General features: G+C 36.7%; 2 protein-coding genes across 2 annotated transcripts; one reads left to right on the forward strand and one right to left on the reverse strand.

The window, feature by feature from the left end:
* The first annotated feature begins 5,967 nt into the window (after window positions 1-5,967).
* LOC116026300 (glycerol-3-phosphate acyltransferase RAM2-like) lies at window positions 5,968-9,443 on the forward strand. The gene is made up of 4 exons (XM_031267780.1): window positions 5,968-6,201; window positions 6,892-7,275; window positions 8,254-8,924; window positions 9,152-9,443. The coding sequence occupies exons 1-4, from the start codon at window positions 5,968-5,970 to the stop codon at window positions 9,378-9,380; spliced, it is 1,518 nt and encodes a 505-aa protein (XP_031123640.1). The 3' UTR covers window positions 9,381-9,443.
* Window positions 9,444-10,037: 594 nt separating this feature from the next.
* Window positions 10,038-14,583, reverse strand: LOC116024609. Its single transcript, XM_031265541.1, has 9 exons — window positions 14,099-14,583; window positions 12,812-12,898; window positions 12,343-12,723; window positions 12,052-12,187; window positions 11,672-11,834; window positions 11,418-11,546; window positions 11,085-11,279; window positions 10,602-10,724; window positions 10,038-10,485 (listed from the first exon to the last, which is right to left on the reverse strand). Exons 1-9 carry the CDS (start codon window positions 14,283-14,285, stop codon window positions 10,375-10,377), a joined length of 1,512 nt encoding a protein of 503 aa, XP_031121401.1. The 5' UTR covers window positions 14,286-14,583; the 3' UTR covers window positions 10,038-10,374.
* Window positions 14,584-15,527: the final 944 nt, after the last annotated feature.

Raw genomic sequence — 15,527 nt, forward strand, 5'->3', positions numbered from 1 at the left:
TATCGGCTAAGTTTTGGTATCAAATACGTTTCGTAATAATACTCGTATTTTGCCATATCAAGTATGTAAATTATAAATATTCAATTGTAAACATTCAGTATGTAAATTGTTTATTTTAGACCATGTCCACATAATAGTTTGCCTTTTGCGAGGGCAAATTACATTGTGAACTTTGGTCTAACTATAGGTACATAAACAATTAATTATATACACATAATTTTTTAACGAGGTTTATTTTGTACTGTAAATCCTGATTCATAGAATAACAATTGTTTGGCAAGACTAGCTTTAAAGCACACCCTTTGCCCGAGCGAACTTCGAAGCCTACCAACTTTTCGGCTTCAAAGAAAAAATACTACTTGTACTCTCAATTTTTGCTTTCACAAATCTTGGATATAGACAATTTTTTTTGGACCCACAAGATGGAAATGTTTTATCCATGCTTGTCACATTAGAAAGTATAATTGATAGAGTAGAATTTGAGAGTTTTCATAATAGAAAAATGTTTTTGGCCCGCCTCACTCTCTACACTTGCAAGTCATGATCGGGCCCGCTAAGTTCCAAAAAAAATTAATTTGAATATAAATTAATATGAAAAGGTTTGTAAGTGCATAATAAAATAATTTGGATAGTTTAAATGACGAAAATTCAAATAAGCTGTATACTATTATAATTCGACGTTTCATTTTACATGTCTTGTTTATAGTTTCTAAATCAATTTTACTCTTTATTTTTTAATAATTTTAAATTTTGACCTTTTTTTTCTTTATTCTTTAGTATTTTCTAATAATTTAATACCACTTTTTTAATGTGGCTTTTATGTATATAAATTTTATATATTAAAAAATATTAAATATTTAAAATTTTAATCTGATGAACATGAAAATCTAGTTTGTATATATAACTATATATGACAATGATGGTGTGATATTGCTAATTTCCAACCTAAAAATGTTTTGGTTCGATAAGTTCAATTCCAAACCCTGCCGGCGGCGACACAGCACCTACGTAAATTCCAACAGCTACCGACGATAACCAGCGATCCGTATGAAACAGAGCTGAGCTCTTCACCGGCCGCCGACGATTCCGACAATTCATTAACAGCCAAATAATCGAAGATTATCATTTGAACATTGTTTCAAATTTTGTGACTTGTGAGTGGGTGCATGGGGACACGTTGTTGACGGCGCGTGGGCCACCTTTATTATTTTAATAATCTTGGTGGCGCAGTGGCGGTGGTACGTTGGAATTGCCGCATTCTCATTTGAAAATTTGAAATTCTGAAAAGATTTTGGGTAAAATATATAAATATAAATAATAAAATGGTCAAATAAGGCTTTAAACATTATTTGAAAAATTAATTATACCCTTAAATATTTTTTTTTTGAGAACAAACGTTCTTAAATATTTAAAAAGTATAATTATGCCTTTTAACATGTTAGATTAGAACAAAATAATCCAAAAACCAGTAAATGACCTGCAATTACAGGTCATTTACTGTTTCGGAGAAATTTCGACGACCGGTCATACCCCGACGGAAGGCGACCAATTCCATGGCGGAACCACTTGTGCCTTCCATGGAGGAATTGGTCGCCTTCCGCCATTGAATTGGTCGTCTTCCGCCGGGGTACGGCGACCGGAACAGTAAATGACCTGCAATTGCATGTCATTTATTAGTTTTTAGACTTTTTTGTCTCAATTTAACATGTTAAAGTGCCTAATTGTACTTTTTAAATGTTAGGGTCGGGGTTTAATTGGCTTTTCAAATAATATTTAGGGGCTTATTTGACCCTTTCCCCGTATAAATTGAAAAAAGTTTTTTTCTCTTCCTAAATTTCACTTCTAATATTTTTCTCCTTATGTGGCATCCATTCATTGAGTGTGATGAATTGGTTAATCCTACCACTAATTCAAAATAGAAGTTAGTTACCAATTAGATATTGTCACATCATTAGGAATGGATTGGAAGAGAAAAATATTAGGGGTCTCTAGCATTACTCATATAAAATTAAGAAAAATTCTAAAGTAGCAATCATCACAATTAATTATACTAATCAATCTTATCTAAATTAGTCAAACAATCTATACTATTCATAAAAATAATATCCTCAACTTTAACTTCCCGTCCAAAACACTCATATACTCTTAAGGTTTGCGTAATATTGTAAAATATGGTAATACAATTCTAGATTAAAATTACTAATCGTAATAATACAGTACATATATTTCACTGCAATGCAGTATAATAAAAACAATATCCTCAACTTTTACTCCCTGCCCAAAACACTCATATACTGTTAAGATTTGCGTAATATTGTAAAATATGGTAAAAAAAAAATCATTTCGAATGGATGATGTTACGAAAATTTGGCATAACTCAACCCGCAAGTCCAATCCATTTTCTGAACGACGTCATTCGTGCCTGCAGGTGTAGGCGCACACGAGTCAAGCCTTTTGAAGTTTTTTCAGGGACTTGGTTTGCACCCCCCCCCCCCCCCCCCCCCCCCCCCCCCCCCCCCCCCCCNTCGACAAGACTTCCACATCATGCAGAATACATGTCAACAACCAATCTTGAAAAAATTATTTCAATCACCATCATCAACTTTAACAACCAAATCTCATTCATGCGTCTTCATCTTCCAAATCAATACCCATTCAACTATACCAAAATAATATCCAAGATAAAACCAATTCACCAATATAAATCAAAATAAGGTTAACAACATCATATGCTTTGTTTGCTTGGTTTGCCCCCCCCCCCCCCCCCCCCCCGCGCGCGAGAGAGAGCCTCTATGCTATACAATTCAATGAGCCTTAGAAAGACTCTTGTATAAGTAGTTGTGCAAACCCACTTCCCAAATCAATGTGGAACAAAAGCTACTTGAAAGCTTTTTCTCTCCCTTTTTCTAACTCAAATGGATCAACTTTGAGAACCAATTTCTCATTCACCCATTATCTTTTTTTGAGCGTACAATATATCAAACTTTTCGTCTAACTACTAAGAACTCAAATCCACTTTGACCCGACCCAAATCGAAAGTGGACTCCACATATATTTGTACCACAATATAGCCACTAAAATGTCATTTTATGCTATTTTTTCCAACAATTATTTGTCCAGAGAATATCAGCACTCTACGGTCAACCAACAATCACTCAACTGATTATCTCATTACTCCCAGGTGAAATTTTTCTCTAATATAGTTATACTTACTAAATATCAAAATATAAGTGTACCTTAAGATGTTGCAATAACTAACCGACAAGTAATTAAATTAATGATATATAATGCATTGCAAATTATCTACATATTGCATTTAAACACTTATTTTAGAACACTGGATTTTTGTGATATTTGTTGCATGCAAGGAAGACTCATGCAGATTGCTGATAAAAACCAGTTTTTAATCACAGTCAATTGTACATGGCTTTTTCTCGAGTCACCCATCCTGATAGTCTGAAAGTGTTAATTAGTTCTAGACGATGATGGATAAAATTGTGTTGCTACTACCAATGTTGTTTACAAAGAGGTTTTTAATAATGTGTAAATACAACCGGTGATATTATATTTTTTTCTAAGATGGCAAAATTGCAATATATCTACACGAAAATATATCTTCCATACACATGAATTAGAATAGCAATTGAATACTATAACTGAGTTACTAGAGAACGAGCATATTTGCCTAATTTATAAAAATCATAAACAATATATAAAATCTCTAAAGTTCCAGCACCGCATGCGTATATCTATAAATTAGCTATTAATTAAGCAATTATTTGTTAGAATTCAAACAAGTATAGCATCAGAAAACATAATCGATCCAAAACATATTTTCAATTGCACTATATAATATTTGATGTTATAATTTATATAATTATATATCGATCCAAATATTCTTAATATATTATAACAAATCCATTCCGTGCATCGCACGGGTGAAAATACTAGTGATATATAAAATCTCTAAAATTCCAGCACCACATGTGTACATCTACACATTAGCTATAAATTAAGCAACTATTTGCTAAAATTCAAACAAGGATAGCATCAGAAAACATAATCAATCCAAATCATATCTTCACTTGTACTATATAATGTTTGATGTTATAATTTATATAATTATATATCGATCCAAATATTCTTAATATATTATAACAAATCCATTTCGTGCATCGCACGGGTGAAAATACTAGTTGATTTAGTAATAACAAGATTTCAAGTTTAACTCACACGGGGAGTTGTCTATTGGCCAAGTAAGGTAAATACAAACTTTCTTGTAAATCAGAAATTTTTGGAAGTGTTTCCGAATGCAATAAAGGCATTACAAATTGAATGCATGCAAAAGTATCTTGTCCATAATATCAAGGTCTAAAATTTGTAGTCTTTTTTTTTTTCTTGCAAGACAAATTTGTCTAACGTAACTTCGTCAAAATTATTTTTATCGAAGTATTTAGAGAAGGGGTGTGCCTCCGCAAAGGTTCAAAAGGTAGTTTAGTGAATTGGAGTAAAAACAAATACTAAAAAGAAGACTTATTTCATTAAAAATTCAAAAGAAACAACTTCTAAATTATATTAATATAGAAAAATACATATTTGCTGATGAAAAATGTAATTACTTTGATAAAAATAATTTTGAAAGAGTTAGACAATTTCGTCTTGCAAGAAAAAGACTAAAAATAGATGGTGGTGACTAGGAATAATGCTCTTAGGTATTGTATTATGAGTTTGTTGTTGACTTTTGAGCCAAAAATTTCCGTTTAATCCGAAGTATTAAGCCATCATTTGTCTGCAGTGTATAAAGACAAAAGCTTTGAATAGATACCATACTTGATCAAGTTAGTTGATTATGACTTATAGATTTAATGGCTATAAGTGTATGTGTAGTGGTTATTACCTTGAAACCTATATGTCATAAATTATATACTGGTTTTAAACTTTTTTTTGGCGTAGCCCAGGATTTCCATCGTCGAACACGACTAATTTCCTCGCTAGATTGTAGGCACCTTTATTGAATGAGACAGCTGATCTGGAGATTTAAGATTGTTCCATACCCAAAGTCAAGGATCGAACCATTGACCTTTGATTAAGGGTCTTGTTTTAAACTTTTACTTTGAAGCAAAACCTACATTCTCCATGTTGCTTGACGCATCACATGTGATGAGGAAGTGTGTATGGAAGTTTAAACTTTTAATTGAATATGAACATTGCCATAGTTTAAACTTTTAATTGAATCTGAACATTTCCATCTTTAGATCGTCAACTAGATAACAAACGATCGAAATAACTTAAACCCTCATTCGGTTGGGTCTTTCTTCTTTTAAAATAGATTTGTTTGATGAATTAGTGCAATTATATTCATTTCAATTTAGACCCGGCCTTAACTCCCCAAAAAAATATACCAACACATACTGTGATAGCTATTAGAATCTCATTGTGTGATATACAAATATATCAATATTTAATTTACAGAGTGCAGCAGATGATATTCATGGAACCCTCTCGCTCAACGTTGCACATGATCTTATTAGTGCCGCAGGATTTAGTAGATGTTGATTTTTCTTATCATCCAAAAAATGTAACAAACAAATCCCATCCCAAAACGTGAATCTGAATTTTTCTATCACGATTCGTGATTTTTCTTGTAGCATGAATTTTATATTATTTGAATTGAAGGACAAAAATTTTAGAAATGGCGTTTGGAACTATGAATTAAAGCACAGTTAGCAGAAACCTAGGTCTAGATTGGAGGCTCTGTCTCTAAGCCATCACCATTACTGACTCTTCTATGCTCTCCAAAATTGTCGCATTTTCATTCCTCTCTATATATATACTATACCCAACCAAACTCATCAACTTCAACCAACCCTCCAATTCTATTCAGTGTATAAAGCCAGAATAAATTGATTTAGCTTATCAAGAATATAAATTTGGATCCCAACATATTAAAATAGTTCATCGGTTAAAATGGTGGTCTCGACAACCTTTCCGACTGTCGATAAATGTTCATCAATTGACCGCGAAAAGGATACGGTGGTGGCGGACATGGACGGAACGCTGCTTAGAGGGCGTAGCTCTTTTCCATATTTTGCACTCATAGCGTTTGAAGCCGGTGGCGTTTTTAGGCTTCTTTTCTTGCTTTTGGCTACCCCTTTAGTTGGAGTTCTCTACTACTTTGTTTCCGAAAACGCAGGGATCCAGGTATGTGCATAATTGAAACATGTGTTCCATCTCACCTAAAAGCTTAAGCTGGTAGTCACAGACCAGCATGTGTTGCATCTCAACTAAAAAGCTAAGCTGATAATTGGACTACACATTTATGTTTATATTATATTTATGCTCAAAATGCATAAACCCAACAATATAATTCTCAACATGATATAAAAATAAATAATGGGTTAGTACCTGTCTCTTAAGTCATTACCATGTTTAGCCCGTTAAATTTCATGTCTTAATAGTAAGATTAGTATTAGTTATGGTTTTTAAATGTTTTTTACTCATTTTAGGAATATTATGGTACATTAGAAACTTAAATATCTTTTCTATTTTGTTAGTTTTTTTTTTATTACTGTTAATCTTGTTACATGTAGTATCTGTCCATTTCTATATATACTGTCTCAACCTATTGAAACTCAACTAGTCAATATCGTCCCCACTAAGGCTCGAATTTGGGAAAGTCACTTCATGTCACTTGACCACAAGGTCTTTTCTATTTTGATAGATTTCATTGTAGATTTTTAAAAAGGTTTTTTCTAAATTCTAGGTAGGTGTGTTGTGTTTACAGACTCAGTAGTACTAAAAATAAAACCACAGTGAATGTTCACCAAGTTCTTTATAACTATTCATCGCACATGCAAATAAAATTCATAACGCATGCACCAACTGAACCAGGTGCTTATCTTCGCCACGTTCGCCGGAATGAAGGTGTCGAGCATAGAATCCGTGGCACGCGCCGTCCTGCCGAAGTTCTACACGGGGGACCTCCACCCGGAGTCGTGGCGCGTGTTCTCGTCGTGCGGGGGGGCACGGTGCGTGCTAACGGCGAACCCGACGGTGATGGTGGAGGCGTTCCTGAAGGACTTCCTGGGCGCCGACATGGTGTTGGGGACGGAGATTTCGACGTGGAAGGGAAGGGCTACCGGGCTGGTGAAGAAGCCCGGTGTGCTGGTTGGGAAGAACAAAGCCGATGCGTTGAAGAAGGCTTTTGGGGAGACTCGGCCGGAGATTGGGTTGGGTGATCGCCACACGGATGCCCCCTTCATGGAGCTTTGCAAGGTTAGTTTGATCACGCCATTTTCACATTTTATTTTCATCCAATCCAATTTATTAAAACAAAAATACCATATTTAAGCTACTCTCAAGTTATATCTAAGTATATACATACTTTTATACTTTTTATTGGTATTGAGAAAACTCACAGGGTGTTTGGTAAATTGATGTTAGATGATTGAATTAGTGAGTTTGATTATTGGATAGCGGTTGGTTTTACGGCTACAAAGTAACCGCATGACAGACCAACACTACCGTAAAATTTAAAAGAATAATGAAGTAAAAGAGACAAGAACAATTTGACAGAATAATTACACTTGCATTAAAATCAGAACTCTTTACAATGAGACACATGGGTATTTATACAAGATTAATTGGTCTTAGAAAGGAAACAAGGGAGAAATTAATGAATTTAACTTTAGGAAAGCTACTGCTCAAACCATCAAAGATACGGTTAAATTTCAATTAGGAACGAATCCCAACAAATTTTCTAAGATTCCCAACATATCCCTTGTCTTGCCGCCTTTGAGTGCCGCACCAGGTCGAGCACCACGACCTGACTGCCTAACTCAGCCGACCTACTTGGGCCTTTATACCCGGCCCACCCACTGAGAAAGCGAAGTCGGTCTGTAGGCTCCAGATACCAGGTACCCTTCTCAGAGGTATCCATCAATAGCATTAAAAAATTGTAGAAAGATATTTAGTAAATTAAATGTTAACTGATAACTGATAGCTGATTACATACAAAATGACTTTCTTAAAAATTTCTCACAAGTCACAGTAGACTAAATCTTTAAAAATATGTGGCATCCGGTATCTCGATTAACACTCTCACATGATGGGAGTGGGTTCGAACCTCTGTGGAAGCAACTATGGACTCAATGTATTTCAGTAGGTTGAGAAAGTAGTTATGAACAATAACACATTGTAACATAGTTAGTAGTACTAAAAAAAATATTTAAAAATATGTCATTTTCTTTTCAGGAAGGATACATTGTTCCTCCAAATCCAAAGGTGAAAGCAGTAACCATAGACAAGCTTCCCAAACCGGTCATCTTCCACGACGGGCGGCTAGTGCAAAAGCCCAACCCTATCGTCGCTCTTCTCACCATTCTTTGGATTCCGGTCGGCTTCTTCCTCGCATGTCTGAGAATCGCCGCCGGCTCCCTCCTCCCCATGCCCCTCGTCTACTACGCCTTCTGGGCACTCGGCGTCCGCGTCACCGTCAAAGGCACTCCGCCGCCGCCGCCAGCGGCCCACAATGGCCGCTCCGGCGTCCTCTTCATTTGCTCTCACCGGACTCTCCTCGATCCCATCTTCCTCTCCGCCGCCCTCGGCCGCCGCATCCCCGTCGTCACCTACTCCGTCTCCCGCCTCTCCGAGCTCATCTCGCCCATCAAAACCGCCCGCCTCTCCCGCGACCGCGCTGCCGACGCGTGCATGATCACGCGCCTCCTCAAAGACGGCGACCTCGCCATCTGCCCGGAGGGGACCACCTGCCGTGAACCGTTCCTGCTCCGGTTCTCCTCGCTCTTCGCCGAGCTGACCGGCGAGCTGGTCCCCGTCGCGATGGTGAACCGGATGAGCATGTTCCATGGCACGACGGCGCGTGGCTGGAAAGGGATGGACCCCTTCTACTTCTTCATGAACCCCAGGTAATAATTTAAATAATCTTAGGATCTAATCTCCGCCTATAGTTGATATTTGTGTTTAAGTGCTTACTTGTATTTTGTGATTTTTTCATTACTTCTACTTCTTCATGAACCCCAAGTAATAATTTAAATGACCTTAGAATCTAACCTCCCGCTATAGTTGATATTTGTGTTTAACTGCTTGTATTTTGTGATTTTTTCATCACTTCTACTTTCTTCATGAACCCTAGCCCCGCGTACGAGGTCACGTTCTTGAACAAGCTCCCGCCGGAGCTGACATGTCACTCCGGCAAGTCTAGCCACGAGGTGGCAAACTATATACAGAGGGTTATCGCGGCGACTCTTTCATATGAATGCACTACTTTTACCAGGAAAGATAAGTACCAAGCTCTCGCCGGTAACGATGGCACGGTGCCGGAGAAACCCCGGATTAAGGCTAACAATATCATGGGCTGCTGATGTCAATTAATCTTTAATTATATCATGTAACTTTCTCCGTTGTAATCTATACATAAAGTAAAAATATACAGATCGAGACTGACAGTCGTTAAGAACAATGACAACTTAGTAAAACTTGTTCCTGTTACATTGGTTGTTTCACATGTGGTGTTAAAAAAAAAAATTAAGAGTCAAATAGGTCACAACTGCATACCAAAAAGGGTCTTAAGCGTCTCCCTGGCCATAGAGACGAAGATCGTCTCCGACTGGCAGTTTTTTTTTTTTTTTTTTAATTTAAATTAATTATTTTATTTAAAATTATTTTTAAAATCGATAACCGCCACTTCAGGTAAATAGGTCATTTGGGTTAAATTTGTATTGTTCAGATATTCAATTGTATTTTTTTTTACTTCGATGGTCTAATTGCAATTTGGTGTACAGTTGAATGACCTATTTGACCATTATTCCAAAAAAAAAAAAATCATAAAAGAACAACATCTTTTAGCCCCAACCCCCCCCCCCCCCCACACTCACACACACACAAAATAAACAACAACTGAAGTCACTATTGATGATGTACACTGAGTAAATCGTTCTTGTGTAATGACTCACAAATCGTGTAGAAAAGGTAAACCACTAACTTAATCACTTTTAAGGATGTACACTGGGAGCAAATCATGTAGAAGAGGAAAGAAGTAAATTGTCAACTCATAGTCACTATTGAGGATGTACATGAGGTAAATCGCTCCTATGTAATAATCCGTAAATTATGTAGAAGAGGTAAACCACCCATCCATAATCAATGAGAATGTACACTGAATAAACCGATCATATGTAATAATCTGTAAATCATGTAGAAGAGGTAAACCATCAATCCGCGGTCACCACTAAAGATATATACATTAGATAAACAACTCTTGTTTAGTATTCCTCAAATCATGTAGAAGAGGTAAACTGCCCTCACTTCGGGAGCAAAAATCTTCCATCTTTGAAGACTATAAACCTATATATCCACCTATTCAAGGGGCTCTTGATTCAACCCTAGTTGCTGATAATTCTCATAGTCAATTTCATTTAACCTTATACAACATAACACCTGCTCTGGCAATTCCTCGGATTTGTTAGCCTGGTTTCACAAGAACATAAGAGTATTGTCATGAAAGATCCCAAAGTGAAATGAAAAGCATCCCAAATTGAATCAACTGAAACTCGATTGAATTAGTCTCGGATTACAATACTTGCCTGAATTGTGAGGCCAAAATCCAAGATGCAGTATTTTAGCCTATCTAAGAATGCTTCAAAACCTTTCCTGGAGATATAACTGAATCTGTGCATATCTAAATCAATTTCAAAATAATTTTCTCCCTGCAGTAAAAATGGCATATATATAGTCAAGAAGGTAAGAAACAATCACTAAAAAGAATTGTCTTCGTGGAGACTAGTCAATTATATTACTGATCACTTCTTATGATAAACGGAAGATCAGTAAAATTTTCAACTTTTCTGACCACTTTAAAAAAGACTACTTTCCAACCACCAAAGTAGTTGGGCCAGTAATAGCAACTAAAAGTATTTCGGATTCCCAAAGTGGTTGAAAAGGCCGTTCATGATCACAAACCTTAAGTTTTTTACCACTTTCTGGTGGTTGGAAATCCCGGGTTTTTCAATAGTGTTACTTCAACACACATTCCGGTTTTATGTGGACAAGAACAAACCTAAACTTACCTCATAGAACTCGTGTTGAGGACGAGAAAGGACAGGTTTTTCATTGTAGGCATGCATTAGCTTCCTCTCTGCTGCACTCAAAGGCAGATCGTCCACATTTGCTACACGACCTAGGATCTTCAACCGTTCCCTATATGGTACGATGTTGTCTATTGGAAAACCCTTCATTTTTTCCATTTCATCGTTGATCAGCTTCTGCAGTTTTGCAGCAAAAACAGCAAACATCCTTGAGAAAAAAAAGTTGTTTTAACCTTTTTTTTTGACAGTTTTTGAAGCACATATAGATAGAATTCAAGAAAAAAGTCTGTTCTAGTATATAGCGTGTAAGCTTACTCTTATACCGTCTTGAAAATGATATGGAAGCTCTTTCGCGTAACTATCAGAAAGCCTGAAGTACAGAACGAAACTTATTCCTTCTCCATCTGTTTCGTTCTGAAAAAGCGTGGCTGGGTATAATGGTATCTGTAAAGGCAAGTGGCAATTCAAGAAGCAGAACTTGTTTGCGTGTTATATGCAAAATAATGTTTGAATTTCAGAATCAGTTGAAACGTCGAGGGGGGGATAGCTGATCATAAAACGAGCAATACCTGGACATTCACGACGAGAATGGGTGGAAGGTTGGCTGAAGATTCGATAACAGGAAGCTCCACGAGCTGAGCAATGTGGTTTATTTTCCTCTGGCATAGAAATACATCGACGCCAATTGGGTAATATGCAGCATAATTTGGAGCAAAGTCCTTTTTCTTGTCCCTGCAAACCGGAAATACGAATATTTGAAAGGCTGAAAGGCCAAGTCTAGCACCAGGTGGCTAGAGGATTGTTAGGCGCACTTAATCCTAACAAGTGGTATCAGAACATAGATGACAAGTTTGAGTCCCGACAAGAGTAAACTGTGCAGTTAAGGCTAACAGGTGCGTGAGGAATTAGTAACTATATCACATGAACTAGGAGGATGGAGATTGCTTACCGGAAGTAGTTCTCTCCTCGAATTCTGAAAGAACCGGCTTCAATGCGAGACCAACTGTTGGGGATTCTCTTCTCCAAGGGACAAACTGGTACTTGAGAACCCGCATTTGGTCTTTGCAGAAGTGACTTCGATGAAACTACAAGCAACAAAGAAACATTACCATTTTAGCTTTCTTTCTCTCACAATTAGTTCCATATCATGAAAAGGGCCAGTTTCTTTAGGGTATAGTGCCCTTAAGTAGTAGGCTCGAGACCAATACATAGCTGCAATCACATCGATTCATAAACTTACCTAAAGAAGAATTAGAATTCCCGTCTTTCCATTTGAAGGGCAGTTTTAATGCAGCCTTCTTTCGAGGACTGGAGCTCAAGGATCTTCGTTTCTCAACGGGAGGGACAGTAGAAGCAAGACAGGGCAGGCAGTTATTCGGAAGAATCCTATCGTTATCCAACCCAACGCTTCCATTCATAGACAACGAGGTTTCACTGAGGAACACAGGTTTTACCTCATTTCGCTGTCCAGAATTAGCATCTTTCGGATACACTGAGCTGTTTGGTTGGATACGAGTTTTAGCAATCCCGCTGACAGAGTTACAAGTAGAATTGCAGCTGGCTGATGAATTCCCGGGCATGTGAACATGCTCGGTTTCAAAGCCATCGAGAGAGTGAACATCTGTAGAAGTAACGAGTGTGTTACATTGACATAAGATTATCCTCAAACTACAATCAGTAGACAAAAAAAAATGAAATTCGCGAGATACCATCAGCAACACTCTGGAATTCCTCATCACTGCAGCAATCAGATTCGAATATTGCAGCAGAATCAAACCAGGCTTCCTCAACACTCCCTGCTCTCACCAATCATATATGCAGAAACTTATTAGTCTCTGGAAGCTAATATTCCTAACCAAGTAAAACAGTGATTCAAAAGAAACACGCAAAAGAGTTCGAGGAAGATCATTAAGCGATCTGCAGAAGTTTCTGCTAGACGACACTGAAACCATATCTACTATTGTCCACTCTCGCAATGCTGTATCCACACAGCACAGTCAAGCCAAGATATACAAACAGGTTCGCGTATTAAGATCTCTGGATATTAGCTAATATTATTCCATAAATACAGTCTGAACAATTTGTATCTCTATACACAAATCCTCAAGATTGAGAGTCAAAAATCATAGAAAAAAAGTAATTGCTTTCCCATTTCCTATCTCCTTAGACTATCTATGTTGGAAGGTTTCATTTGAATGTTGAAACCAGCATTTTCTTCTTAGGTTAGACTGTCACACTTAGTCCATGAAAGTATTGACCAAAAACCTCTTTCTTGAACTACTTTCCCACCCACTCTCTAAAGCCCAACCACCCAACTTTCCCAAATACTTTCAGCCAAACATTAACAACTCAACAAACACAATCCACTAAAACATATAACTGGTAAAAATCCCAACAAAGATGTTCATATTATTGGCTTGATAATCACAAGTTTCAAGTTTGATTCTCGATGAGAGTGGCATATTGGTCTTTTTGAGATAGACACACAACCCGTTATGAGAAACATAGGCTGGTTTACCTCCTGTTGTGGTCCTTTCCTAGCCAGGGTCACAAAGTCTAGTTAACTATGGACAATGTGGACTGGTTTACCCCTTATGGATCGTTGCCGTCTAGGGTTACAAAGCAAAGTTTATCCGTGCGTGCCCTCAAGTATTCAATTTAGGTATTGTAATTTAGTCGAGACAAAACACATCATTCAATTCATAGGTACAAATTTCAAAGCTCCTAACACTCACAAAACATCATCACCAAAAAAACATTAGGGCAACACAACCAAATTGATCAGGCTGTTAGTTCTTAACTTAAAGGTTCTAAGTTTGACTCAACCAATCAGCTATAGTTAACATAAGCTTCTTAGGTCCTTGTACTCCGTCGGCTAGGATCATAGGACTAGATTTATCCATGCACACGAATAATGACTACGAATTTCGCTCGTTATACAAAAAAACACATACAGATAGATATACATACAACTATACAAGCAAGAAAAATCATACCATAAAAGCTGGGATTGTTGAAGGAGCCATCTGAAGGCAAAGCATTTTCAACTTGATCACTACAACGATCAGATGAACGTGAAGAAGAAGCCCTATTCTTGATAGCAGTGATCCTTCTTCTCTTCCTCTTTTTAGCTCCAGACTTTCCGCCTACACAGCTCTCCGGCCTTGAAACGCACGCCCCCATCTCTCCCGGAGAGAAAAAACCGCCAAAATATTTGGAAAAAAAATAAAATGAAGAACAGAAACTGATATATCAACACAAAAAGGTGATCGCCTTTTGCCCAGAGATTAAAAATCTAATCTTTATAGAGAGATAGAGAGGAAATGAAGAAAAACGCAGGCCCATTGAAGCACTTCCCCCATGACCCCATCTTTTGTCATACATTCATTTCTCTCTATATGTATATGTGTGGTTGTGTGTATATGTGAGTTTTGGCCTTTTGGGATAAAGATTTTGAAAGGGAAGAAAGTGGTGAGGCTTCTTCCAGTGAAAACAGAGAACAAGTCAAATCAAATAATATATATGATTGGTTTGAATGCTTGCTTGTATAGTTGTATACATACACGCTAAAACACGCAATATATATATATATATCAGTAGCGACAGGCGACTGTTGGAGGCTTCCAAGCGAAACCATTCGCCTAATAAAGTATGTGTGAAAAGGTTGAAGATTGACTACAACCACAAATTTTACAACCCCAGTTGCAGAAGACTTTAGAGTAATCAATCGAATCGAATCAATTGAGTTCGTGAGGCATATACTCACCAGAGTAAACTTATCTTCTTGTCTTATTTTAATAATAAAATTAATATATGTGGCAAGATTTTTACTTAGATAGTAAACTTATGGTCTTTTTTTGAGTGACAGAGGAAAGTATACATTAGCTACTATTTCGAGAGTGTGCAGGTAAAATTAACCCGTAAAATCACATTAGAAGTGAATCACTAAATAGTATGGGAAAGACACTATGTGACCAGCTTGACTAAAAATATATTTACAAGAATCAAATTTATAATCTTCTAGATTTGAGAATCGTGCTCCACCCACTCTGTACTTTTTATGTTTTTAACATGTGGTTCAAATGAATGCATATATTAAATTGTATGACAAATGTCATATTTGGTAATAATTAATCAAAATATAAATATTTGGCATTGATTAATCAAAGATTGGATATAATTATGGATTTTTTTTAAAAAAAATTAAACATGCTATACAAATCAACAACTAATCACATTTATGATATCAATAATAATGAATTTATACTCTCCACGATAACATGAAGTCCACAAAATAGGACTTAAAATTTGGTAGCAACCACATATGAAAAAATCCAATCTCTTTACAAAAGTTTTATAATCATTTTCATGAAATCATTTTTTTTTTTTTGAGTTGATGCATATTCTTCCTTGTTGACACCCCCC

Source organism: Ipomoea triloba, chromosome 7 (assembly GCF_003576645.1).
Source record: "Ipomoea triloba cultivar NCNSP0323 chromosome 7, ASM357664v1".
NCBI lineage: Eukaryota > Viridiplantae > Streptophyta > Magnoliopsida > Solanales > Convolvulaceae > Ipomoea > Ipomoea triloba.

Bases quoted from the DNA above. Each gene is read 5' to 3' on its own strand.
- LOC116024609 (XM_031265541.1), bottom strand. From the start codon at position 14,285: ATGGGGGCGTGCGTTTCAAGGCCGGAGAGCTGTGTAGGCGGAAAGTCT. The intron at 11,835-12,051 runs GTAAGCAATCTC...TCCGGTTTGCAG, and splicing joins CGAGGAGAGAACTACTTCCG to GGACAAGAAAAAGGACTTTG. The intron at 11,280-11,417 runs GTAAGCTTACAC...GCAAAACTGCAG, and splicing joins ATTTTCAAGACGGTATAAGA to AAGCTGATCAACGATGAAAT.
- LOC116026300 (XM_031267780.1), top strand. From the start codon at position 5,968: ATGGTGGTCTCGACAACCTTTCCGACTGTCGATAAATGTTCATCAATT. The intron at 7,276-8,253 runs GTTAGTTTGATC...TTTTCTTTTCAG, and splicing joins CCTTCATGGAGCTTTGCAAG to GAAGGATACATTGTTCCTCC. The intron at 8,925-9,151 runs GTAATAATTTAA...CATGAACCCTAG, and splicing joins TACTTCTTCATGAACCCCAG to CCCCGCGTACGAGGTCACGT.